This window comes from Pungitius pungitius, chromosome 7 (genome assembly GCF_949316345.1).
Source record: "Pungitius pungitius chromosome 7, fPunPun2.1, whole genome shotgun sequence".
Taxonomy (NCBI): domain Eukaryota; kingdom Metazoa; phylum Chordata; class Actinopteri; order Perciformes; family Gasterosteidae; genus Pungitius; species Pungitius pungitius.
This window is the reverse complement of record NC_084906.1, coordinates 15,573,072-15,600,945: the sequence shown is the minus strand read 5'-3', so window position 1 is coordinate 15,600,945 and position 27,874 is coordinate 15,573,072. Positions and strand designations below refer to the sequence as shown.

Genomic DNA, 27,874 nt, shown 5'->3' with positions numbered 1-27,874 from the left:
CTAAGTTTTACAGCAAATAGCAGCATATTTCACCAGCTTTTCACCAAGGCACAGCTGGCCTTTTTACTCGTCCTTCTTCTCTGAGGAGGAGTGTGGGCAGCAGCAGTTTCCCAGCCCAAGAGAGATTCCTGATTAGTTTACATCCGCGGAGGACAAAACAAAGTCTCCAGCTGGTTGTGGAAAAACAAGGTTGTTGTTTAACCCCCGTCCAGGATGACTTCCCTGGCCATTTGGTGGTGGGGGGGGGGGGGTGCTGAGGGACACTTTTTATCTGTGTGCGCTAAAAGCCAGTCCAAGGAGTCTGACTTTGAGTATAAAGAGTCATTAAAGTAAAGGCATAAGGAAATGGAACACAAAGTGAGAAAGACAAAACACATTTTCTTTTACTTTTCAAAACGCTGCACACAGACAGAATGTTCTACATTTGGCAAAGTCAACAAAATGTCATTAAAATACGACAAGGAAATATGAAAACTAATGAACAACATCGCACAAACATTCTATATCAAAAGTGAAGCTGAAGAGCAAAAAACTGTACAACAATGTACACCTTAAAATCAATGTTTCCATCAACTGTCAAAATGTTGTGTCTATAGACACAACATTTTGATACGCTGCAAACTATTGAAATAAGTCTTTATTTTTGGAGCCTGGAGCGTCACACATGTTCCCTCGTCACAAAGCCAACAGGATGTTCCTGCACCACGTTGCCTACTTCATTTAATATTTTCATGTGTTACGTTTATTTCTCTCAATGGAAAACAACAGCTGACAGCAGCAGAAACCATGACTGTCAGCACCCAAGTGGCAACCAAACACGTTTTATGGTGAAACGGAGGAAATTCAAGCTACCGCATCAAAATGGGATTCAAATTCAGAACAAACTGCTTGATCTTTTGTGCGATCCTGATCCCGGTCACTAACTGGAAGTTCAGCAGGTATTTTTAATCCTGATTTGTCCTCATTGTAGAAAGCACAACCTGCTCCCGTTGGTAAATCCAGCGCCCCCCCCCCCCCCCCCCTAGACGTAGTTGGACTTTGGGTGGGTGGTGGAGAGGAGGTGGTTGGAGCTGACGGAGCTGTTGGACTGGGACCGCCAGCATCTCCGACAGCCCAGGAAAGCCCCCCCGGCCGCGGTGAGGAGGCCGCCTGCCCAGCTGACAAACACCGCGTTACCGAACTCAAAGCTGCAGAGGGGGGAAACCCAATGATGGTCAGATTCAACTCTACTTGTGTGCGGGGGGGTGTGGGTGTGTGTGTGTGTGGGTGTGGGTGTGGGTTTGCGCGCCTGTTTACCTCTGCAGGGGATTGGATTCATTGAAGGTCTTAACAATCATTTTAACGTACCAGGAGGTTATGATGAGGGTCAACAAACCTGAATAATAAAAAACACAAAGAATGGTTTTAAACGGCGCTTTTCTCTCAGATGTCACTTTCTTTTAAGGACTGCTTGTGCATCCTTAATGGGGAGGAAACAGCTGCAGACACCACAGATGTAAGATAGTAGAAGTTAACAAAGATCTTCTTTTATGCCACTTCTCAATATGATCCACAATGTCCCCTCTACTTTTACAATATCATGAAGTTTGAATTTAAAAAAAAAGATTGAGGCAATATGTTTAGACTGAACTATTATTGCTGCAGAAATGGGGACTCTCTCTCTGATGCTTTATAGGCTCATTAAGTTATTGATTCAGACTGGTTTCAAAGAGCCATTTTTTTACAAATTAGAACTGTTATTCAAAATGGTGTAATCCCTTTAGTATGTAATTCTTCTTTAATTCTGTTTTAAAAAGATATTAAAAAAAATCCTTAAGCCTTCCTTGATGAATAAAGGCTAACATGTGCGATGAATCTGAACTTCTTTGGCACATTATATTTAACTTCTCATCCAGTGTGAGCGTGAGTGAACCCACCTGAAACCATGAACATGATCCCCCCGACCATCGCGGTCCTGGACTTGCTCTCATCTTTGCCGTCCATGAAGCGGGTGCACTTCATCCCCACTGTGGACACCAGCAGGGCCACAGCGGACAGGAATACGCTGAGCAGCATTACGGCCCTGGTGGCCTGGACCTCAGCTAGAGCCGAAGAGGAAACATTGGCGTATTTAAACTGTAAACAGCCTATATTACTCTTATTGCTTCAATGTATTGAAATTGTAGTAGTTTTCTCTGGGCTTGCGTTTTGTAATTGTGACAACTGCACAAAAGAAAAAAAAGCTGAACTAAAGATAACAATTCTTCAGAATGTCCACCTCACGTCTTCTCTGTGTCAATATCAGACATGGCGTGAAGCCGCGAGGAGGTCAGTCCAAGGAGCTTGTACCACAAAGACGCACTTGTGTCTAATTATAGTAGCTGGTTGGCAGTGGAAGGTATCTGAACAAGGAGCGTCTGGCTTTTGGAGGAGATGCCGATGCGTCGATGAGAAACCTACTCGGCAGCTTCAGGACGTACTGGTGGAATTCACAGGTCGTTCTCTCGTTGCCGCTGCAGCTCATCCACAGGCCCTCGAAGATGCGGTGCGTCTTGCCCTGGTACTGCTTCTTCCATTCGACCATCAAGGTGGCGCCGGCAGTGGCGGCGAGGCCGACCAGGGCGAGGAAGAACCCGAGGAGCTGCAGTCCCGTGCTGGCCATCGTGTCCAGATAAGCGCAGAGTGGGAAGAGGTGAGAAAGGAATTTTACAAAAAAAAAAAAAGAGTAGCCCAGAACTTTGTTGGAAACTCCGAAGAGAAGAAAAAACAATGAGTCAATCCAAGCGCAAAGAGGTTGTCGAAGGCAAAGGGAAATGATCTCCCTCTTTGGACGGCGTTTCCCTCCGTTATACGCGCGCTCCTCTGCAGCCTCTATTTAAAGGGCCGAGGCGTGTGACGCACGGGAGGTCTCCTCTCCACAGGCACAGGGGCCGATGGGAAGGGTTTGGCTTTATCAGACCAGGGCACAAATGACCACAAATACGGAGCACGCTTAAGAAGACTTTCTTCCACTGAGGTCCCTGGTGTGTAGGTCCAGATGCGATTAGTATTCATACCAAATACAAGTAAACTCAACATTAAAATCTTACTAAGTATGACAAATAAGTCATTTTAGCATCATTCAACAAGAGCTGTCGTTGCTTATTGAGTGTGCAGCCTACATGTCAGTAACATTAACAAGAAAACCAACATTTGATGGGATTGCTCTTTTTTTGTTTCTTGTTCTTCAGGGGTTGAGATGCACTTATTGTAAGTCGCTTTGCATAAACGCGTCATGACATGGTAATAATGTAACTGACAAGTAAAACCACATTGATGCTAGAGCAAATTATAGCACCGACTGTTTGCATCTTCCCTTACTCAAATTTCCAAATGATTTGACCACATTTGTTTAAGCAGAGGCCAGTTTGTGAATCAGCTTCCACCATTTCCTGAAAAAAAGAAGCCTAAATCAAAACACTGCGCACAACAGTTAAGAGTCACAGCTCCCTTCTGAATTGGCCTGTACAAAGAGATGATGTTGTCCTCCGTTACAGGCCGCTTGTTTTTTTTTCTTCCCTCACAGCATTGTTTAACGTCGCTTTAAAAGGGGGTCGCTCTCTATTGTGGGAAATTGCAGCTGCATGCTTGATGACCCCGTCCACCAGCTCCGGCCCGTGACAATATCAGGAAAAGTGTACTAATGGCTCAAGGACAGCGCACGAGAAACCGCTGGAATGATGTGGAGAGAATCCTTTAGGCACTGCTGTGCGTCACTGTGGCCCGTCGTGTTTTTAGGCATCACATGAACCCCAAGAGAGCCAAGATGCCATTAAAAACACATTTAAACGCTCGCGTTTTTGTAAAAGCAAAAATCTGACGCAGTGACACTGAGGGGGGTGAAAAAAATAGATCAAACAAAAAGACAAGTTCTCTAAAACAAATCAGGCTGCAATTGTTTCCCCCAACAAATACATGTGTGATGATGTTTATGTGGATATGAAATATAAAATGAGCAGAGGGTGAATGTGGAGTTTAAGAATGCATTTTGAGGTTGTTTTTCGAAGGAAACTAAAGTCCTCTGAGATCAGTTGTAAACTCTTAATGGTTTCCTACTCAAGCTTGGTGGCCATTGCCTTGTTTTATTCTGTGTTACTACACCGTGTGTTAGTGATGACATCATTACATTCAATAAAACTGGAGCAGGATTGCATTTTTACACCTTTGGTTCCCTTGTTTCGGAGTCAATGACATTTTTTTTATTGGTTAGATGCAATAAACTTTTTTTGATTCAAGTTTAAGAGATTTTTGCATTTTGTTCTGGAATATCATAGACTTTATTACATTTTATGAATTTTGAAGCTTTTAAAACCAGTCAACAGGCCAACTGCTCCTTCACAGCCTGGTTATAAAATCCCATCAGTTTGCTTTCAAGGAAATCAGTGTGATGAAGACTTCTAGGTGTTGGCTTGGAAATATACGTCATCCCTGCAGCCAGTTATCATCATAGTTTACCGGTAAAATGACTTTTCCCACAAAAGGGGACGAGGCCAATCCCCCTTACTGTCTGACTTTATGGCGTTTCTCTTAACAGTAGCGTGGGCTTCCTGCAGCCTAATGATCCCCATATCCATGCACACAAAAGAAGGAAGCAGACATAGGAAGGAGTTACAGTATAATCTCAGTTCTTGGAAGAGCAGTGAGCCACTTGAGTTAATTACACAACAATATTTATTATGTCAAGTTGCCAAGCAGAGAGGAGAGAAGTCAAAGTAGGTTGAAGTCACGTGCCTTCCTCTAATGTTTCAGGGCTTACTGCCAAAAGCTACCGATGATATAAAATAATGAGTTGACGTGCTGATCAAATTCTGATAAAGTTACCCCCCCCCCCCCCATACACACTTCCTCAGCTGGCAAAGTGCTGTTGAATAGGCATAGAGGCTTCATGTACTAAGAAATATGGGAGGACGTCGCCATCTAGTGGCCCCTGACTCTGAAGACACCTGACCCACCGGACTCCAGGATCACTGTAACCGTAGCTTATGGTTTGGATCCCAGTCATCCCCGTACCCCAATAAAAGGCTTCACACAAATAATATATGTATGTAGTATATGTGAAATACTTGCAATATCAATGATGCAATCTTTTTCAAATCTTTCCACGAGTTAGCCATGTCAAACCCGTGAGGTGCATCAAAACTGCAGGAACCATGAAAACATGCCTCCTTTCGTAGAGAAGATCAACCAGGTTGGTTTTTCCCAACAGCCCCTTTTGACATAGTGCTAAAAGCACAGCACTATTCAAGTGTTCCAGTGAGTGTGACCATCACACAAACATGTGCCCCTTTTTTCAGCTAATTGGAATTGTGCCTGCACTGGTTTTTATTGTTTAGACAAGTGCTTATAAAACGTATTTTAGGAAAAGGCTGATACGTGTGCGATTTGTAGTTTACTGAAAGCCAAACAAACTGCTGTCCCCAAGACGTCTGAGTGTACAACTCGCCAGTTGTACACCTTTAATGTGATTAGAATGAAGCGATGGAATTAAAAGTCAATATAACATCCATTTGTCAGTGCTTTATCTTAAAAAAAAAAATAACTAACTGGCTCCATTTCATTTCTCAAATTCATTTCATTTTAAGATTGTTCAATGGGGTTTTGCTCTTAAAAGTCCAACCCGTAGCAGTGGATGGAGATCCTTAAATAAACCCAGTGGCGCTGTGTGCAGGATAAAACAAAGCTCGGGCATGCATTCAGGGGTGACTCCCTGTGAAGATGAGCCGTGATGCTGCTTCAAACCCAAACCAGTCCAGTGTGATTCCTGCATCGGGCACAGCACCCAGAGCCTGGGGCCCAACGGCCTGCTTCTTTTTTTTTTTTTACGGCCCACGATGAGAATGTTTGCTCTCCCTCACATGCAGCTGCATTTTAAACCTTTAGAAAAATGGCATCCTCTCAAGGGGCTGTAAGTGATTCTTAAAATGATCAGATTATAGGAAGTTTTGAGCCAGGGTGTATTAAAAAAAAAAACTAGAGGAAAAAGCCTTTATGGATGTGGCCACAAATATAAGTGTCAGATCTCCCATTATTTGGATACTACACAGAGCGAACTCTTACCAAGGGATCTGCATTAAATGCACTCGTGCTAGAAGTTGAGCCAAGTTTAAACAACAGATGTATTTATTTAGCAACAGTGTGTGACTGAAGGTGTGGCTCAACTCTGCTGATGCAATCCTGTCACTGTAGGACGAACACATTAGTACTAGTGTATAAGTGCTCAGGTTAAAACCAGTAATTTGGTGTTTAAACACCTCTTCGATTTTCCATTTTATATTTGAATCTATAGATGCTGTAGTGAGTCCCTCTAGTTAAAAAGGAGAGTTTAGCTGTTTTGGGGGTTGAGGGTTGCATCGGTTGAGTGTCTGAAAAAACGACTTCTGTGACTCCCTGCACCGGTTTTTCCTGAAGGTGCAGGGAGTCACGTTAAGCTTCGACGGATAGAGAGAGAAGATGATATAACAACAGGGCCGGGTCTAGACAGGCATGTATGAGGGGGCAGCCACAAATCTTGAGGGGGGCATTGTGCTCCAGCACCTTTTAGTTAGGGATTTAGTTTGAGGGGGCACAACATTTATTTGAGGGGGCCAGCCCCCCTCTTGCCCCTGCCTAGACCCGGGCCCTGTATAACAACATGGGATGCATTGAGTTAATTAAAAAACGCTTTGATTTCCTTCATATCAAATCATATCAAAGAGTGCATACATTTATTGCTTCACCGTCCACTGAGGATTGATAGAAACTCGACCTGAATGAACAGAAACATCCTGAGGGTAGAGAGCGATTGGTTCTCTCTCTCTCTCTCTCTCTCTAATAAGTGGGCGTGTCTTCGTGTCCCAACACGGCGTGCTGCGGATGACGGACAGCAGCACTCTGCCTTTTTACCTGCCAGGTGAGAGACGCGGAAAACCCATTCGGTCCTCAGAGTGAAGTCCTACGGCAGCAGCCGCTGACCCCTCGACGGTCGGAGGACAGGTGAGTCCGGTCACCTGCCGACACGCACTTTTCGCACGTTATAGGATGCGCGCCACCGCGTTCTTTGGGTTGCCGGATTCTACCGGGTCGAGGTACTGAACGAGTTTCCCTAATGAGTCTCTGCTTGCAGCTGTGCGCGTTGGCGATGCCGCGAGGAGCGCGCGAGGCCTGCTCCTCACGCGCTCCTGAAGGCGGTGTTGGACACACACACAAAAATAAGTTATTGTTTCTCTCCACAGGATCGTGTTGTACGGTTTTTTTTCTTTTACCCGCACTGCTGGAAACCTTGCCTGTGAATTTGTGTAAAAAAATTTCAGTCATTGTTTCTGGTCGTGCGTGTAACGTGCATCCAACACCAAGGAGGACACCTGCCACAAGGGAGGTTCGGAAGGACTTTCTCTTTCATTATACTTTAGAGCGACTGAGGATCTAAGTCTGAAATTCAAAATAAATCTATTTTAAGTCATGTTTTCTTTAAAAACACAACAAGAAGCGAAACCTGTGCTTATCTGCTTAAATTAGCTGTTCATCCAGAGATTCAGAGATCCTGACCCAAATCTGCTTCATGGTTGTAGAATTCACAAATATCTGTCTAATCTTTTTTTTGTTTAACACATCACATCCTTTTTTTTTTAAACTTTCAAACAGCACAGCAGCAGCAGCAGCAGCAGCCATTTTTGTGGTTCTTTGCAGTAGTTTTAGTTGTGACATATTCCACTAAAGGGCATGGCAGTGGTGTTAACACATGCAGACGAGGCCTCAGTATGTCTGGTATGTTGGTGAACCGGATCCACGCAGCCACCTTGAGATGAAGGGTGTAACTCTGTACTTTCCTTTTAGTGTGGCATGATGTTTTAAAAAACGCTTGTGATACAAGGCTGACCTGAAACTATGTACAAGGAAATGACTGCATGGAGCACGTGCCTGAGCTTAGAATAAAGAGATGTAAGGAGGAGTCCCGAATAACAATAAAGCTGTGAAACAAATGCTTGTACACCATTCACTACTCAACCAGTGCAGTGTAAATCGTTTAGGTTAAATTGTTATTAACACGCAAGCAGAAGCCGGTTTAGATTTACTTCAAAATGGGTTCACTTTTGTTTGGTACTACCCAGGTGCAGACCGGTTTAACGGGATAGAGACTTATGTACCATTCAAATGACCAACCAATGAGTCAACACTGGAACCATTGTAATGGGAAAGGCTCCGAGCAAAAAGTGCACATCTGAATATTGTCTTTTGGTTACTTTCTTTCTAGGGAATTAAATGTATGATGGGACAAGTTGTCATTTGTATTAAGGGGAAATTCTGGAAATAAGGGCTAAGTCTGACTTAATTTTAGGCCGGACGTTCCGGTTTAATGGTTGAGCTCAGTGTGCAGCATCACGCTTTAGACCTAATGAAACTCATGCTCGTAAGCAGTCGGGAATGCTGATAATTTATTTTATTACATTGAGGAGCAACTCTTGCATTTATACAGCAAGTTTCAACACTGTTGATTCAATTGGCAAATTGCATTCAAGCCCCAGAATAAAGAAAATGAAAAAGTAGCATTGAATCTTGGATGTGCATGTCCCTCTTTTCCAAAGTAATGGCTGCTGAACAACATCCATGAAGACACATCACTTTTGTACATTTGTCCACATGGTGGTGCTCTCACCAAAGAATAAATAAAGAGTCCCATCTTGGTAGCCCTGCTACATCCACAAGCTTTTCCCATTGGCAAGTCCCTGATGAAATTAACACACACAAAGCTCAGTCTACAGAAATAAGCACATTAGAACTCAAACATCGGCACATTTTGTCCTCGGCGATGCAAACGTCTCACTGAACGGGGAGGGAATCATTTTGGAAGCTGATCTACAACTCAAGCGACATTTATAACATGGAAGCAGTACGAAACGGCTAAAGACTGAATCACCTCATTCAATATGAACAGAAAATAATGGATCCTGAAGGTGGTCTGACACAAAAGTTCCCTTTATGCACTAATATATTTGAGCATATTTCTGTGTAGAAGTGGAGATGTTTTGTCTTTACTGCGGGGGGCGGGGGGGGGATGAAGGGAACAATTTGCGGAAAGACATTGTATAAAAAATATTGTTGCACAAGTTAAAATAAAACCAACAAAATATTTACATTTAAATAAAACAAGCAGATATTCAATTGCACAACATCTGTGCCGTAAGCACAAGCATGATATCAGGTATGACAGACAAGCCCTGTACACACACATCCTTTTGGTACTGGTCCTTTTATGGGTCAGCTTTTGGTTTGTAAAAGGTGATTTGATATGAAATAGTGGCAAAAAAAGGGGGATATATTGTACAGCGGTATGAGTGACATTGTCCATTTATGAAGAGAAAAAGGTTATTGGCTGGTTGTGGCTTGAGCCCTTTCAGTCAAACGGAGCGTCAGGTCCTTTGTTACAGAGCTGAAATGCACGTACACAGTTGGACACTTTCAGTAAGCATGCACATAGAAACAGTGAGTCACACACAGAGCATCATCCATCCATAGTTTGAAGGGTGATTGTTAGTTACAAAGATCCCCTCGCAAGCAGAAGAAGAAGAAAAAGGCGACGGCCAATTAAATGTCCGTGGACGATGAACAAGCTCCGCCTCCTCTGGGCCGGTACAAGCGGTAAACACGTCGAAGCCAACACCACCAGCATCTTGATGAAAGCCTATTTTTGTTTGGCACACGGGTCGGGCCTGTGAATAGAACCTCAGCGCGGCGTAGCTAAGACACTGTGGCAGCCGCGTGGGACCGGACAGGCGCGTCCCAGGAAGAGTCCCCTTGGGGGGGGGGGTCAAGATTGGGTAGGTGCGTCCGGCAGAGGCCGGGAGCCCTTTTGATGGAATGGTCCACGGAAAGCATGGACATCAGCACGCGATGACCACAAAAAAAGGGTCAGGTTGTCCTTTATGTGAACAGTCAAGAATCAGGGGGGAGGTCATGTCACAAATGTTGTTACTGTGGCTGGTCTTGATGTTGAGTCAGTTTAAAGAAATAATATGAATTACAACTTATAAATACAAATAAAAAAAATGAATGTGTTGTTGCAGCACCCGCAGACTCCACTTTTTCACTCTGGGCGAGGAGCAATCCTACTGACAACCCAATAGATTGTCCCAAGGCTTTTGATTGAGAGCGTGAGCGGTTGGAAAAAAATAGAAGAGAAATTTAATAGAAAAAATGGGAGGATGAAAGAGGACTGACAGCATGGCGGCAGAGAGCCTGAGTCACCGCCGGTGATGGCCACCTGGAAGAGATGCAGAGAGACGTGTCAATGACTGCATGGGAAAATCACACACTGTCACTGATATGATAAACAAGTTATAATGTAACCCCTAAGAAATGTCATCACTTCATTACTCTGTCCTATTAGATATTATTTGAGGAGCTGTATCAATGAGCTTGTGGTAAATATCTACTGATTGATCTCTGATCCCCAAATTATAAGATCAAGAATGGGACGTATTCATGGACTGACGGAGGCAAACAAAAACCTGACCGGCACCAAAGGCATAAAAAGTCTGATCCGCTCATGAAGTTATTTGCTAAAGAAATGCAATCGTGAGCGTGGTCCAAAGTCAGCAACTCTGTACCAGCGAACCTTTGTAAGCAGCCTCCGGTCTGCTGGGATTGCGAGGGGCAGCCGGGTGGTCCGAGTAGCCGTAGCCAGAGTTGACGTTCTCGTAGTCGTGGAGCCCAGGAGGCTGAGGAGGCCTGAGACGGACAGAGATCTTTTTACATCCACTTCTTGGCTGACGTTAAGTGTTCGGGGCTTCAGAAATGACGTGTCGGGTACCTGGCTGGCTTGTGGTTCCTCTCCCTCTGCCTCTGGTACTCGTGCTCCTCTCGTGTTCTGGGCCGGACCACTTCCTCCGAGCTCGGCTGCAAACCAACACAAATGATTATTGCTCTGGAACCGCAGTAGAAAAAAAGAAAACAAAAAGAAAATCGAAGAATGTCAGACGTTGCAAAAAAAGAGTTTGTTGAAGGCAAATGACCCTGTAGTCTCCCTCGAGCCGCCTCCTTTCCAAAGCCGCCTTCTTCTCCATGGCCAGCCTCTCCCTCTCCCTCTCCCGCTCCTTCTCTTTCTCCCGCTCTCTCTCGTTCTCCCGCTCGCGATTCTTCCGGTACTCCTTCTTCTCTCTTTCCATCAGCAGTCGGGCAATTTCCTGCCACAGAGAGACACCCGAAAAACAGTGTAGTAAACAGATAACATCCTACAGGATTCCACGTTTGTTGTATGTGTTTAATGTAGAGTCACAAGCTAAATGCATTGTACCTATTGGCCAGAAACAGTTGGGTTGTACAAACTCGGTTTTATGAACTCATTCAATTGGTTAATCTCAGGAAACGACGCATAGGAAGAAAACCAAAAGCACGACGGCGTGAGACATGTTTCCGGACTTCACAGCACACTCACCTCATCCTGCGCCACTTGGGCTGTACGCACATGCCCCTTGTTGGCCTGAAACCAGAGAACAAAAAGTCACATTTTTCCCCCCAAGTGGAACACATTGTTCCAACGTTATGTAACATAGGAAACCACTGCGATGGAGGCCTTTTAGTAGGGTTTTTTAAAGGCTTCCAGTCATTTATAGATGACCAGATATTGAAGCTGAACTTTATTCAAGCATGCCGAATGACCACATGTCATTTCAACAACATAAACCATTTGCCTTTGTATGTCCCAACACCTTATTCAATAGAATTTGAACAGTGTGAAGATCTGACATTGTACCAGTGAGCCTATAAGTTTGATATTAGACTTTGTATAAGCCGACCATCACTTTTGACAGCAGCTGTATTATCAGCTCCTGGTGTGACTTTGTAGAATCAGACATGACTTCACATTCTACCATTATCCAAAGACGCTTTTTGGCCTTCAGCAACATGAAGTTTAAGAGTTTGAGAATGGTTTTGAGTTACAGTATTTAGGTATTAATGTCTGTTCTTTTAAAATATACAGTGCAAAATGTTGGTATCTTTCAGCAGAACAAGGAGAAGAAGGAGTTGATATTTTTTGGATTTTGCATTATTCTCACAAATGAATGAAATCCATCAATTTTCCCTTTCCTCCCTCACCTTGATTTCCTCCTCTTGCAATTTTCGGGCCACTTCCAAGTCTTTCAGCTCCTGCTCACGGATATCGAGCTTCGTCAAGTCCTTGGTGGCCTCGCTCACTCCATACGCAGCTTCTGATATTACGGCTCCACTCACGCGGTGCACGATACGACCTGCGGATGTCAGCACATTATATCAACAACAAATAAAGATGACTTTCCTTATCAAATCATATTTGTATCAATATTTCTTTTTATCTTTAAGACATCTGCAAAAAATTAAATCAATCCCAATATTCTGTAACTTGATTGATAAATGACTAATTATCCAAAGTATAAAGTTTTCCAAATGATCGAGGCATCGCTTCAGCACGATAATAAGTTTCATTTGCAGGTGGATTAAAGCTTTAAAAAGGGAAACTAAAGGGGCTGCAGGGCACGGTGTCCGTCACTGTGTTAAGACAAAGGCCTTAAACAGCTCAGGAGTAAAATAACCAGCCTTGAAGCCCCTTGTGAATGCCAAATATCAGTTAAAATGTCACTCAATAGCAGCAACCCAGCAGACAAAACAAAGAAATCCACAGCACAACAGCAATAAATCGAACGATTGCAAACCATTTAAATCGGTTAGTCATCGGAAATTGTCGTCATCCCCGTGAGAATTGAAAAGGAGTGTCTTCATTAGTGATTGCAACGTTAGGTCGACCCACCACCACCAGCACCCGGGATTGGTAAAGCAGAAAAGAACTTCCGGCACACCACACAAAAGGGGGCTCAGGGCGGTACCTGTCTCTCCGTTGGGGTGAGAATGAGCGCCGTCGTGCTTGTCCAGCACGTCAAACACGTCCTCGGGGCCGGAGAGGACACGTTGCCGGCCCCGGGCCCTGCCTTCCCTCTCGCCCTCCCCTCCCGCCTCCTCCCAAGAAGCCCTGCCCTCGCTGGGCCCGCCCCGTCTGTGGCCCGGCTCCTCTTCAAGTCCCCTCTCCCTGCTCCTGGTTCGCGCTCGCTGTCCGTCTTTGTCCTTCGGCCTGTGCCAGTCTCTCTCGCTCGGCCCGTCCAGTCCCCCATCTCTGGATCGCTCCCTGTCTCTTGCTCGGCCCCCCCTGGGGTCCTGCTCCCTGTCTCTCCTCGGCTCCTTCTCCACACGCCTCTCCCATTCCAGGTCTCGGCCCCGGTCACGTCTTCCCTCTCTCTCCATGGGGCTCTTTGGTGGAGGAGGTCTGGCCGGTTTGTCCTTCTTTCTGACGGCTCTGTCCGTGTCCTCCCCCCCGGGGCCTCTCGCCCTGCCCGTCTCCGCGGGCTCAGCATCTGCGTACCGATCCCCGTGCCTGCCGCCTCTGGAGGGCGACAGCGTTTCGGCGTACTGCTCCGCGTGCCTGCTCCGCCCGCCTTCTGCCCGGGGGGAGGGCGGGGGGTGGTGCTCGGGGTACCTGGGGCGGCCGTTCGCCCCAGCCGGGTCCTGCCTCGGGTACCGGCTCCTTTTGGGCTCGGCCGAGCTGTACTCTGGGGAGTAATCGCGGTGCGCGGGTTCGTCCAGGTCCAGCGGCTTTCTAGCGGCTGGACCGGGCAGAGGAGGAGGAGGGCGGGCGGCTGGGGGAAAACGATGACGGAGATGATGATGATGATGGTGGTGGTTGATGAGAACATGGAAACGTGACAAACAGGAAGAAAAAAAAAAGATTGACCCGGCACGTGAGAGTATCAAAAGACACCGTGCACACTGCAGATGCAAGAGCTGAATCAGCTACTAGCGACAACGAGATGATAACCTCAATCTTGTCAACAACATCCGCTGTAACACCCTTGTTGTGTGGTTAGATGGACAGTGTGAAACGGATGTGTAGCACCCTTCACACACACATCCGGAGTGCACGGACAGAGCTCGAGAACAACGAGCTCATCTCGAATGAAGGCCGTCCAGCTGAGAGTTGGCCTGACACCAAACCGAAAGTTTAAAACGGGAACAAACGGGCGGAAAAGCACAACGAGGGGGCGCACGGCAGGGGCTCATCACTCTGTCAGCGCAATGGAATTCAAGTTATCTAACTGGCTTTTTGGCGTCCAATCGATGGGGCTGTTTGTGTTCAGACATTTGAGAAGGGGATTCAAAAGCCGCAGCGGTACCTGTTCACAGTGACTGGGCTTCTGCACCACCTCACCAGTATGTCGGAAGTGTGTCCGTTGACACGTATTGACGGGGGTTTGTGTGTAACTGATCCGCACAGGTGTCCTTTCCCATGGGGTAGAATTTTTTTTCAGTGTCACCCCAACCATTTAGAACAGCCCCCCTCTCCCTGAAAAAGTGACGCAGATTTAAAAAAAATCTAAAAAGTAAAGTTGTAAACCTAGAGGAAAAACAGGTTTCTTATGAAAAGGTGTGTCCACAGTCTCTCTATGGGAAACACTTCCTGAAAGAAAACCTCAGAAATGGACAAAAAATGAAAATACCTCCTGTAAAGCAGACAATAACAACACGTGGTCAATGCACCTGCGCCCTCACAGTGAAGGTAGATACTCTTGTGTCTCAAATACGAGGAGCATTGCAGAGAACACAAATGCTCTGGTAACCAAAAAAAACTAAACCAAGCCGAGTGGACTGATATGTAGAGAAGGAACAGACCTGCAGTTGGATGCATCATGCAGTCGATGATGTGCATGAAAACTGAGTCCCTCACTAATGTGAAATAGAAGCATAATACGGTCAGTAAATCACACTGCATTCATTACCCACTAATTAGATATTTACTAATATCAAAAGGTAAAATCTGCTGCCAAAGCACGTTTAGAACCTATTTTAAAACCGGAGCTCTTAAAGCTCTTTACAGCACTGTTTGTTCTTAAATGGGGGCAAAATGAAAAACTCCCCAATTTTTGCCCTCAAGTCAGAGACAACCTCCGGCGCCACGCAGCTTCAAAGGCACACCCTCACACAGCCTGAGCTGAATAAAGGGATACATCCTGGCCCACAGAGGAGGAGGAACATCTCCTCTCCTGTCCTCACAGACAGAAGGGACGCACACAGGAACTGTCCTTACCTCCGTGATCCTCAAAGTACTCCTCCTCAAAGTTAGCTTCAAGCTGCTTCTGTCTCTTCCTCTCCTCTTTCATCTCCTTCTCCTGCAGCTTACGAGCTATGGCCTAGAAAAACAAACAAAACATGTCGTACCGCATGATTATGAAAATGCATGTGTCATTTGTCAGTGGCTTTTTTTCCTTTATCAACAGTCTCTTTATCTTCAAACATCAGATTACAGTTAAAAGATTCATGAGGCGTACTCAGACAAAGTGGTGCCTTGTTGTTGTTGTTTTTTTGAGACCCATCGCTGACTGAACACGCGATAACTCACTAGTTGCATTGGATGATCAGAGGGTCACAATATAAACAGCGGCCGTCTCATTGTGGGGAAAAACAAGCTCATCCCGAAAAAAACCCTGTTCTTGGGTATCAACAGCATCGTGGAAAAGAAATAAACACAAATACACCCAGATACTGTAGAAAGAGCACACACCCAAAACTATGCCCTCTATGTCGGGTGTCAACATTGGGATTCCAAAGTTTGTGACATAAAAACCAGTCAGGCCAAATCTGGAGGCAGGAACAAAGGGCCGGTTCAAGCGCAATGACTCGCCCACAGCAGCACGTAACGCACTGCGTGCTCGAAGCAGAGCTCGGGAAGTTTCTCACCGCGTCCTTCTCCTCCTGCAGCCGCTGATGCTCCGCCTGTCGGACCAGTTGGTCCTGAATCTCCTGGGCGATCTCATTGTCTTGCCGCTCGCTGAAGGTTCCCGAGGGTTCACGTGCACATGGGGGAGGAGTTTTGGGAGAACATTAAAAGCAGCGTTCGCCATGTCGTGAAAGGGCAAGCTTTATGTTGCAATAAAACAAATTAGTAGGATTCTGACTTATTAAAACACATCTATATCTCTCCCCTCAATATTGCTATAGTACTTCAATACATCACCTCAATCAAAACAAAAGAGCTACACAGTTTAAATAATTAAGTTACAGAAGTGGTGCGTGATCAGCAGCGGCGTTGTCCGATATGTTGTGCTTAGTCAAACGTCTGAGTGGGTGTTTGTGAGGAGGCGCTGGCAGGTGCGGGTTGGGTGGCAGTGAGAGCTCCCAGCACAACAACAACAACAAGCAGCTTTGGCCCACCTCCATCGATGGTGGGGCATCTGGCGTCTCCCATACGCCAGGGTGCGTTGGCACAACAGTGATCACACTAAAGGTGCGAGTCAGCAATATTATCTCAGATATGAGAGCAGAGACGGGGTGGCTCTGACTCTGACGCAGCGGCAACAGAAGAGAGTCTGTGTGGAGGCTGCGTCGCTTTGGACGTGCAGCTGGAGCCGACCCAAACCCCCTTTTGAAAATATAATTATGCTTCAGGGCTCTAAGGGTTGGAGACACCGCACAGAGAAACACAAGTGGGTGATCCACTTGGGCTGCTTGTGTTGCAGAGCCTTTCTAAGCACAAGCCGTGTGCACACGGTTGGTCTTTATAACACAGAGTCAAGTGCCTGGGTGCTGAACATAGAACTCTGTAATCCTCTTTATTAATCAGAATAACAGGGAATCCGGACCTAAAGCTTCGGCTCTTTGCTCCCCAGCACCCGGAGCTAAAAGAAGCTGGTAGTGAATGCCGGACGTCCCCTCCCTAATCCCAACAGGGGAGTTATTGATGGCGGGAGCGATGCAGTACGCTGCTGGTGAATCGTACCTCTGGCTGTGCTCAGGGTTCGGGAGTACTTACACCAGATTACACTAATCTGAACCAGACGCTCTCAACCAAGCAACATATATACTAGGCACAGCTTATTCTGAAAAGCATTCTGAGGAGTTCTTACCGAGGGTCAGTTCACCTTAAATCCATAAAAATCCACAATCTGGACTTCAAAGGATGATTATAGCTAGTTTGATGATTACATACAATTATAACCAGCAAACAACCTAAAAATATCACCTCAAATAGCAACTAACTTGCAAATTAAATGTTTCACTTGATAATCTCATTAGTTACATTAAGTATGTCCAACAACAGTTGCATTTATAGATTTATTTCTATCTCTTGGATTGCTTTTTGTATAGACATATACAAGTGTGTGTGTGTGTGTGTCACCCACATGTCAATGTGCTTTTTCTGGGTGTGACCCTTGGCCCTCAGATCCTCTTCCTCCTGCAGCTTCTTGGCCACCTGCAGGTCCTTCTGCACCAGGCGGCTCTTGTTGACGTTGGACGCCAAGTGGCTTTCGACTGTCGGACACAAAACACACGAGCGCCGCTCTCAACACTTTGTGTACACACACACACACACACACACACACACACACACCAACCAGGGTGTGATGCCCCCCCCTTCTGAGGAGCTGTAGTGTCCCTGTAGGTCTGAAGGTGACTGTGAGGACACTAAGGACGCTTCTGTCTCCGGTAATAAACGGGCGGCGATCTCACTTACTGACAAATGAATTTCCGCGAGGCGGCGCTCCGCGGGCCGCGGCGGGCCATAAATCCTGCCGGCTGACGCACTCTGTGAGCGCGGAGCGCATCAGTCACCCTCAGCTCCGTTTCACCTGGATATCGACCTGCTCCCAGCGTTCGGGTGGAAAGGGCCTGATTGCGTTTGGCAATTTACCCGTGAAAGGCTCCATAAAGTTTCTGCTTGCCGAACGAGGAAAGTGAGTCACCGCTGTGGCGACCTGATGGAAGCCACAGCGGTGACATGGATTTTGTTTTTTGGGGAATGACATAGATCAATTGTTTAGGCTCACAACACCTAACAAAAAAATATATTTTGAAGGGAACGCCGATGTCACAACTCAAAACAAGGCTATTTTTTATTATTACTCTGAAAAGTAAAATTGATTAACCTTTCAAAGCAGCAAAAAAATGTGTGACATCCATTCATTCAAAAAAAGGTTCAGTTGGACTTTCTAGCTGATCGCAGAAAAAAACAAAACACGCTGACAGCCATAAAGAAATATGTTCCATGTATCATTTGGATGCTTTGTGCTCGGTAATTTGCAGGGAAATAAAAGCCGGCTCTAATTCCACCTTGAACTCGAAGCAAAGAGCCATCTGTTGATGTGATCCCGAGGAAAAAGAAAAAAAGGGACACTGCAAATTCAGAAGGCCGTCCGGTTAGGTCAGCTGCCGTTCTCAGTGACATCCGGGGTCAAAGGTGACGCAAAGATTTTCTAGCTCAAAAGGAGCTCAGTGTAGTGAGTCAACAAAAGGAGCCGAGGGATACGCGCCTCGCTCACGGATCACCAAGCTTCTAAAAGAGGTAATGACAACACAAGGCCAGACAAAACCTAATTAATCACTGCTAAAACAGAGCCTAATCTGCACTTAGGGTACGCCTGGGTGACATCTGGCCTTCTCTCTCTCCCTCGCTCAAAGAGCTTGTTCTGAGAATTAACCCTTCATGGTGACATATGGAAACAGGAAAACTATTGTGCTGTGCGGATGTGTTAAAGCACTCAAGCTTCCACCTAACTCTCTAAATGTATCCGCTTCTTCAAATCAAACCTCAAACACATCTGATCAGTGCCCGACTCATTGGCTGCACGAAACAAAGCCTGTGGCCTCTTTCAGTCCTGCAGGAACAAACACCTGCACGGCTTGTACACACACACCTTTGTTTTGTTCTTTTTATAAAACACGTCCACACAGTGTGTTCTAGATACGACCCCCCCCCCCCACCCCCCTGCTAAGCCGACTATACAGTAATGACTGTGATCCAAAACCGCATGCACCGGGCCACTGTAGTCAACCACCGCCCTGATACAGCAGTGTTTTGGGCCTCCTGCACGACTCACACGGTTAACGGGGTGACTGAGGAAAGGTTTGTGTCGGCTTAATCAGGCCGCAGCCACTGACGCTGCAGTTTGTTGGACTTGGACATATTTTCCAGAAGGGGAGAGAGAGAGAGAGAGGAGCCCCGTGGAGTGCATTCATTGGTCTCCTTCCAAAAACATCTTTCAAAGTTTGAGCTTTGACAAAAAATAGTCCGACGCGTCGGATGCAGAAGACGTGCAGAAACAATGAATGATTTCCGTGTGCAAACAACATCTGTGTGGGATGTGGGACATTCGGTGTACAAAATGTTTTCGTCTTACAAAAGCAGTCATGCTTTTTTTTTACTGTTTACAGTTGATAACAGATCAGTGACTTAAAACAGTCAAAGCAGAAGTCCCCGCTTGCAATGAGTAAGAGTTACCGGTTTATAAATAACAGGGCACAAGTGGGGGGGGGGGGGGGGGGGGGGTTCTTACTTTCTTGCTCTTGGAGGTTGTAGGCCAGGCAGTGGTCCTCCAGCACAGCAAAGTCTTTGCACACTGAAAAAAAGAGAGAGGAGACAGAAAATGAAAAATACAGATATTTAAAAATGTGTTTCAAACTACTGCCGTTTCATTATTTTTAGACCAAGTCGAGAAAGTGGAACTTGGAGATCTTTGTATCTCTGCTGCCTCAAGCTCGACATCTGGCATTTACAGTTTGAGGTGTTTAAACATCCGGCCCATCTGCCAACACAAACTCTCACATAGAGAAATAATCTTATATCCGACCCACAATCATAACGGAAGCAGCGGATTAGATTCGTCATGATGTATGGATTTGCTTCCATGACTTGTATGACTAGGAATTCTACTAAATCAAACGATCAATTGTGGCAATTGCTCTGCAAAAAACGAAAACATGAAGTGAAACTCAGTGATGATAAATAAAGAATGATGTGGTTGTGGGATTTCTCTTCTTTTTTTTTTTTTTTAAGCCGTTTCTGAAAAGCTATTCAGAGGTACAAGGGCCCTTAAGAGGGACGAGTGACAAGCAGGTGCTTTACAATCTGTGAACTGACTCCAATGCAGGCGAATTCAGCACATGACTAAAACTTCCATCCTCTACAAAAACAACGTCTGTGTGTATCAGCCAAACCGGGGAGGATTGTATTTTAAAATCAGGAGCTCCGGACCAAGTATTACAGACCACATGAGATCTGAACAACCCCGTCCACTAGTGGTGTCAGTTACTGGCCGGGCTCATGGGTTTGAATTTGTCTTGGTCTCTCAGCTCTAGGACTCGAGATGTACAGGCATTGCTGGAATCGGAATTTGAATCCTCTGTTTAAGCAGTGAAAGTAATTTTACAGCTATTTTTACCCCCCCCCCCCATCTTGAATTTTCAGAAAAAGTCCAAACGGCACAGAGTTTCCAGTTGTGGCTTCGATGTTGCAAAACAACCGGCAAAATGCTATGAACAGCCACTCCGGAAACAATTGTGCACACAGCGGAAAGAAGAGAGTCTTCCTCGTGAGCTGAACTGAAATTAGGCAGATTCTCTTCCTTTGAAAACTCAGAATCTACCAGTCCTCTGCCATTGCTTTGTATGAACCAGTATAACGTAGTGGGACATTGAAGACCATTCTTAACCCCTCAGCTAACCATGGATGTGGTCCTCATGGGCGTAGGTTCCTTAAAAGAATCTGCATGTGCGGTTAGGTCACCATGGATGCTAAAACATCTTTAAACACTCGAGCAAGAGAACTCTACCCTGCCGCATCGGATATATAACAAAAACAAAGAAAACAGTTTAAAACAAAAAAAAACTGATTAAAACCATGATTTCATCTTGCACGAGCAGTGGTTCTGCTCAGAGGAGAACAAACTTTGTTAACTAACTTACTCCGCAGAGCTCTCTTTCTCAACTGGCATTACGAGGCCGAACCACGCTCAACAAACAGAAAAGGCCAAGCTCACAGTCCATCATCTAAAAAAAAAGATGACTTCATCCACATAAAAAAAAGTCATAAGCAGCAACAGTCTATGACTTCATGTTTGAATGCGTTACTGACGAGCACAAAAAATAGGGATTGAAGCAAAGCACAGATGCGTAGGCCAGATTGTCTGTCTGAATGGGGGGGGGGGGGGGGGGGGGGCGGTTGAATGGGTGGATGGTTGGGTTGTAACAGATGCTGTGAAGAGGAGAGTAAAACCCCCACAAAGCCCCCCCAGCGCCACCAATCAGTATCGGACTGAATGAAAACAGAACATTTTTCCACCATGAGCTTAATCTTCTTAGCCAAAATAATAGATGCATTCTGCCCGGTAAAGCTATAAACAGCCATCGTAAAGCTGTACAATTGGAGGTTGAGTGACAATTCACTTGGAGACTCGTGTATTCAGCTTGGTGTAGTTTTCACAACCCTAAACCACAAGCTGCAGAAGCATTTCAGTCCTCACACCATCACTTTGTGTGCCGGGGTTCGGAGGCCTCAGGTCTCTGTGCTCCGCATGCAGGGGGGGGGGGGACAGGCCAAGTGACCGCGCAGACCGGCCGAGCAGCGGGAAGGAGCGTTCCTCCGCTGTCTGACCAGAATAACAAGCATCCTGCGGAGCAGCTGCTCTTCGCCGGGTCCTTCCCAGCAGCACAGCTTCACCTGCTCCTTCACCTCCACATCAGCATCACAAGCAGACAAAGTGGTGTTTGTGGAAGTTTTAGGAATAGAGGGAGAGGGGGGTCTCAAATCTTTCTTGCTGGGAAAGATTCTTCCAGAGAGAGTTTCAAAGCAGTAACTTCACAGCCGTGAGCTGAATGCAACCGGAAATGATCCAATTTGAACTTCAAAAAGGATGCTTTCATCACATCAAAATCCTATTGTCTCTACACACACACACACAGACACCGTACAACACAAAAACACCACGATGTGATCAGTACTAAGGCCATTCATTATCGGACTCCTAAACTGTACACACACACACACACGCACACGCACACGCACACAGGTCGTGCACACATTGTGTACCCATTCGATTATAACGTTACATCTCCATTTGCACCACGATCCATGTAACAACAACCCAAACATTGTGTGAAATAGATAGTTGTTGACCCAATGTGACAGCTGGCTTTTTCTGCTAAAAACAGATTTAAAAACACACCCCCGCGGCGCCTCTAATCGGCATCGGCTAGCTAACTGAACCCAGCGTTGAGTTAGCATGGAACTAGCAAGCCGTGCTAACAACAACAAGCAGCAGCGACTAGAGACAGCCGCGTTCACCCCAGTCTACGTTCGCTCGTGTCACCCAGCTCGATGCGCGTGATGCTTAATTCACAAGTGTGTCATAGACGTTACCCTCTTTCACTCCAGGTAGTTTATTCTTGTCGATGCTAACGTCACATTCAGCCATGTTGTCACCGATAATAAGTAAAAAAAAAAAAAAAAACACCGCTGGCGTTGAATTATACTTCCGCGTTTGGCCGAAGGATAACGGCGGGCTGATGGATCGCCTTGTACTGTATTAAATCGATCGGTGGTTCAGGTGCTGGTCGGCCCTTTTGATTAACGTTAGTTTCGGTCGCCGCCTTCTCCCGATACGTCGCCTCTGTGATTGCCTGGTAGCTGGTGTGTCAGATGCTCCGCGAGCGTCCCTCCCCTCCTCGCGCCGTCATACAAGCCCGCAAAGACACGTGGATCCGAGACACCACTTCCGCTTAGGGAAGTCACAATAAAAGACTCTGGATGTGTCCCTTAAACAGTGGCGTTTTTTCGTGTCTCTACAACACGAGCTATTCGTGATCATGACAGTAGAAATAATCACATTCGGTGGTGGCTATTAAGATATTCACAGGGAACTGAGCTAATTTTCCTCCTCCGAAGGACAGGTGGCTGTGGTTGGCCCCTTATGTGATTTCTAAAGACACAACCAATAGTTAGCGCCCGTCACTCTTTGAAGGTATGGCTTGTTGAAGACTCAGGAGCACAATGGGGAGGGATTCATCATTTCTTTAAATGTTTCTCAGTTTTTGATGACACTAATTTTAAAATTAGTTAAAAATGATAAACATGAACATTGATTTCAGAATAGTTTGATATCATTTGACTACACGAATCTGGGCTTTGACAACATATAAATCTACACGGTGAAGTGGTGTTTTAAAAAACAATTGTGGCTATTGGTTATTGTATAAAAATAATAGTAAATACATGCATACATGAATTCACAATAAATTAATAATGAATGCAAGTCACACAATTACTGGAAATAAACGAACCACACTAAATTTAACTCCAGGGCTAGTGATTCACTTTAGAAGCCTAACAGCAGCAGTGCTATATTTATGTCTTTTTTTTAAACTATTTTTTTTTTTTTTACATCTTAGCTATGTGGAAGGGGGGCATATCAAAATAAGAATTTCATTATACAGAGTAACCTGTTAAACTGTATATATGACAATAAATATCTTGAATGCTCTTACTTTGCAATTCAATTAGGAAGATTTATTATCACACTTCCGGTATAGGTCCAGCTCCCGCTGGATGACTTGGCGCAGTTCTCTCCACGAGGTTCAATAGCCGTAAACCCCTGCAACTACAAGGAGTCTGATGTACGGAGGCTAAAAAAGTTAAAGGGAGCTCCCCTCGTCCGGATGCCCAGATGTGTGATGACGTCTGGAGACAAATGTACGCGTGCACGCGAAAGTATACAAAATAAATAAATAGAGGCACTAGACACGTGCTTGTCTGAATTAGGATAACGCACAGAATGTATATCTTATTTACCTGATCAAATACCCACTATACACATATAGACACACACACAAACATGCGCGTAAGTGTCATGTGATCAGACAGCAGTCGGTGTTATGATTGTGATAATGTAGATGCTCCCTCTGGTGTTCAACTGCAACATTTCAGGTGGCCGGTGTCCACCACACCAGCAGCAATTCTTCTTCTCTACTGAGCATTAGTGGTCCATGTACTGCCCAGGGTTAGTTTGAAAAAGCACTATATAAATGAAATGTATTATTATTATCAATGCTGAATTAGTCAATTATGGATTTGTATTTGTAACATAACTGCTTTAATGCATTTCACTTTACTTTGGATGACTTATACAACAAATTAGTAATTCATTCAAAGGCCAGGTTGTTCCTCCTTGCACGCCTCGAGACGCTGCCTAAAGTGATAGATTCGTGAAAGGATCCGGGATGTGAGTGCTTCCTGACAGGCTTTTTACGGTGAGATCCCTCACCAGCCAAATTCAGTAGGTGCCATGAAGGCTCATTTCCCGAATCCCGCACGATGCATGTGCCTTGACGCACAGCATGGACGACGGTGACTTAGGAGCCTGTCACTGTCCACGGGAGTGACAGGACAGTTGGCTCAGCTGCAGTGATTGATCTCCCCCCAGCTCCGAATCCATCCCGAAGACAAGAAAAAAGGGAGCTCGTGTCTGGCTACGATGCACTTAGAGACCCAACCAATTTCCTTGGCCCCATTCTTCCCACACCAACCCAGTCCCACGAATCCATTTAAAGAAGCAATTATTGTAAGAGAAACACACTTGCAGGTGCAAAGACCATTTGATCCTGGTCTCTCACGACCTGATTGATACCTTCCTCTCTCCGTTTGATTTGGCCATGTCAGAGTGATGTAGGGTTACTGGGCTGCCTGCGTCAGAACCCGGTATTTCACTCAGACGCTCCACAGTTTTTGTGAAAAGGTGACCTATTGACGAAACCAACAATGTCTAGCAATTGCTTTAGTGCGTAGGGAGCTGAGTGGCCCCTCCTCTCGGGCCCCTGAGAGGATAAATATATTGACGTGATGGACCCGAGGCAGTGAATTGCTCGTCTTACTTGAGGCAGTGGACACAGGACAGCAAAGTTTGGGACAATGAGTACTATGGACAGGGTTACAGTTGTGAACTACTGCTTAGGACTCCTAGGTTTGCTTCTACTGCAGGGGATGCTCGATGTGGAGGGACGGAGCATATTTAACCCAGGTAAGTGGGACAAACTGTCGTTGTTTTTGGTCTATACATGATAGAAGCTGCTGCCGTGGATGCAACTACCGCACCCTTTACATCTGTGCCATTTTTGGTTCAGTAGTTCACGTCGTCTGTCTGTTTTTCTAATCCTCAGGCTGCTGAAAGTTGCATTTTAATTGTTTTGTATGTGCAGGAAACCGGGTTGATAATCCAAAAGATCCTCGGAGCAGGATTATATCACTGTTACTACAGAAAGGCGTAGTTCCTGTTGAAAAGGATGATCCCTTAGGTGAGAGATGAAATAAAATGCTGATTATAAAAAACCCAAATGCTTTGCTTTGATGACAACTGGTTTTCCTTGCTGCAGGTCTCGAGCTGGCCAATAATTTAGCCGACATAGAGGAGGTAAGAGAATTCACAGATTCACTATGAAATAACTAAGACCGAAAGCCTAGATTAACCACAGTGCAAACAGGTGTTTGCGCATCATCTCTCCTTCTGAGAATCTTCCTCACAAAAAGTCACTGAGCAGCTACTAAGATGCTGTCTACACACCACTGTGCGTTTGATCCCTCTGATCTCCGCTTGCAGCTGCAGGCGCTGAGAGACACCCTGGAGCTGGAGAGGGAGATCACAGCCAATTTGGTGGAAGGCAAATCCACGAGTAGGAAGAGGGGCGAACGTGAGTGAAATTTGAGAACTTTCTGCAAACTGATTCATATTTTTGGTTCATTCTATCCATCGCAGTATTAATGCTCTGTGTGCTTCTTCTGCCTGCAGCTTGCTTCTGGAAGTACTGTGTCTGACACGGATGCGAGAGGAGGAGGAGCACTGTGAAATCTTGCTGCAAAGCCCAACATAGCCTTAAGACTCAAAACACCTGTAATATACTATAATATACACTGTATTTATCAATGCAATATGTAGTTGTAACATAATGAAAGTCATCAATAAACCTTTCCACCGCACAGAGGCGCTCTCATGGGAGATCTTAGGACTGCAGTTGTACATCTTTAATCTGTAAATAATCAGCTACTCACTGGAAACGCTTGGAGGTCACATGTGACAAAATGTACTCGACAGCTATCCTTTTAGGAGGGATTTTTTTTGCTTGTTTATGTGGCTCTCTCGTGGCCAAATTGGGCAAAACCTTTTTTTGTACTGCTGTTTCTAACACGTCAGCCACTGCTTTCATTCTGACTGCTGTTCATTTAGAAAAATAAATAACTTAAATCAACACAAGAAAATGATTGACGGTGTCTTGGTCACTGAATGGTTTAAAAAAGACAATTTATTTGCATGACTTTCGGTTAAAAAAAAGTACACTTTATTGCACTCTGAATTAATATCCGCTCCTACTTTTTATTATTATTCACTTAAATTATCAACTATTTTAATCAGTGGAAATAAACATGTAAAGGAAGGAATGTGGCCCGAGATGCACATCGCGGGTGAAATGCTGCACAGAGGTCCTCCGCTGCTCGGAGAATATTGATCAGAGGACGACATGACGCTCATCTGCATTCACAGAACCATCAAAGCAAGCAAGTGTCTCTTTCACCCCCTTTTGTTCAATTATAGGACAGTAAGAAACCACTTCCATATAACAACAGAGTGCTCTACGGTGGTTCAGTACGTGGTGTTGTGTGATGTACACATTCAAAATAAGGTTTTCTACTTTGTATTTTTTTTGCGGGCTTGTGTAATTCATAACTCAGTCATTATTACCTAGAATAATTGTTTTACACTATTTGCCTCTGTATAAACGGCAATAATATGTAATTGAAAAATTTGGGAAAAATTTGAGAGAAAAAAAGAAGATCAATTTAATTAATTTCTTTCAAATAGAGGAATACATTTAAATTCCATCCCAGTGTGAGGTGTGTCACGCTGCCACCAGCGACACACACTTACTCATTGTTTCAATTTCAATTACTGCCAGTAAGACGCTATCAAATAGAAACAGAAAGAAAGGTCCTTTCTTACTGGAAAGTGACACACTTAACAAGTGGTACAGTTGTCAAACACCCAAACTGACTTGATGCAGAGATGGTTGTTATCAGAAGCGCATGCAGGCAAAGTGGGGTCGCACCATCCTGTGGAGATAAGTCCACAGGAAATGAGCCAGCATCCTGTGTGTCACTCCACAGCAGTAATTACAAGTTAGGAACCAAAGGCTCAACTGTTCCCATTAGGAAACTCAAGACAATACATTCAAACTTTGTAAACCCGGCACATACAAGGGACCAGTAAAGAAGCCATTGGAAAGGCAGTTTGACTACATAATTAAAACATGCACAGTTTGAAAAACAATTACATTACAATTACAAAAGTGACACATTCTCTGATATGTTTAAAGTTTGTTCTCTCTCTTTTTTATATATCACTTTATTTTTGCCTTTTCCAAACAAAAAATATATATATATATATATTTGTAACAACGTTGTTCCTTGTTGGTTCTTATTTTGCAGGTTAACAGATCCATATTGTTTAGTTGTATCCGTACCTCTTGTGTTGGTGGTTCCGTCCTGTGCCATCTCTTTGTAATCTCCTTTTTACTAGCTGCTAGTAGAATTTTAAGCAGATACCGGTCTTCTCTCAACACAACGTCTCCAGTAGTAAGGTAGAGAAAGTGTTTGCAAGTCTGTTGTTGTGTGCTCATAACCATTCATCCTTTGTGATATTCACTCCAAGTTCTTGTTTCCATTTTAGTTTTACATAACATGTTGTTTTTCCTCGATTTTACATCAGGTGTTGATATAGGGTTGATATGATTCTCTATTTCTTTGAGTTGTAACTGTAATTATTTCATTTTTACCCTGTTTAATTTTGTGCATCCTGTCCAAACAATCCTTTAATTGTAGATTTTTGAAGTGATCCTGGTTATTTAGCGTGTATTTATCTTTCAGCTCCTGGAAGCTTACCACACTGCCCTCTTTGATAACTCGCATATTGCTGTTACTCCATATGAGATCCATAATTTAAACCTCTGATCAAGAATACTTGGAATAAAATGTGTATCATAGGCT

At 44.9% G+C, this 27,874-nt stretch overlaps 2 protein-coding genes across 3 annotated transcripts; both read right to left on the bottom strand.

Moving 5' to 3' along the window:
- Positions 1-251: 251 nt before the first annotated feature.
- On the bottom strand, positions 252-2,863 carry LOC119216706 (claudin-19-like). Its single transcript, XM_037469775.2, has 4 exons — positions 2,440-2,863; positions 1,917-2,081; positions 1,297-1,375; positions 252-1,187 (listed from the first exon to the last, which is right to left on the bottom strand). The coding sequence occupies exons 1-4, from the start codon at positions 2,639-2,641 to the stop codon at positions 1,022-1,024; spliced, it is 612 nt and encodes a 203-aa protein (XP_037325672.1). The 5' UTR covers positions 2,642-2,863; the 3' UTR covers positions 252-1,021.
- Positions 2,864-8,419: 5,556 nt separating this feature from the next.
- ccdc50a (coiled-coil domain containing 50a) lies at positions 8,420-22,516 on the bottom strand. 2 transcript variants are annotated; one of them, XM_037469474.2, is made up of 12 exons: positions 22,208-22,516; positions 19,347-19,409; positions 17,196-17,325; positions 15,754-15,844; positions 15,104-15,206; positions 12,855-13,658; positions 12,091-12,242; positions 11,429-11,473; positions 11,007-11,177; positions 10,805-10,890; positions 10,610-10,722; positions 8,420-10,255 (listed from the first exon to the last, which is right to left on the bottom strand). In XM_037469474.2, the coding sequence occupies exons 1-12, from the start codon at positions 22,260-22,262 to the stop codon at positions 10,236-10,238; spliced, it is 1,833 nt and encodes a 610-aa protein (XP_037325371.2). In that variant the 5' UTR covers positions 22,263-22,516; the 3' UTR covers positions 8,420-10,235. The 2 variants fall into 2 exon arrangements, with proteins under 2 accessions (XP_037325371.2, XP_062419384.1); XM_062563400.1 differs by lacking the exon at positions 12,855-13,658 and having other exon boundaries at positions 22,208-22,505.
- Positions 22,517-27,874: the final 5,358 nt, after the last annotated feature.

Excerpts from the sequence above, each read along its gene's own strand:
- LOC119216706 (XM_037469775.2), bottom strand. The coding sequence starts at position 2,641 with ATGGCCAGCACGGGACTGCAGCTCCTCGGGTTCTTCCTCGCCCTGGTC. Across the intron at positions 2,082-2,439 it reads GTACGTCCTGAAGCTGCCGA|CTGAGGTCCAGGCCACCAGG; the intron begins GTAGGTTTCTCA and ends CTTCGGCTCTAG. Across the intron at positions 1,376-1,916 it reads GATCATGTTCATGGTTTCAG|GTTTGTTGACCCTCATCATA; the intron begins GTGGGTTCACTC and ends TTTATTATTCAG.
- ccdc50a (XM_037469474.2), bottom strand. The coding sequence starts at position 22,262 with ATGGCTGAATGTGACGTTAGCATCGACAAGAATAAACTACCTGGAGTG. Across the intron at positions 10,891-11,006 it reads GGCTCGAGGGAGACTACAGG|CCGAGCTCGGAGGAAGTGGT; the intron begins GTCATTTGCCTT and ends GTTGGTTTGCAG. Across the intron at positions 10,723-10,804 it reads AGGAACCACAAGCCAGCCAG|GCCTCCTCAGCCTCCTGGGC; the intron begins GTACCCGACACG and ends TGTCCGTCTCAG.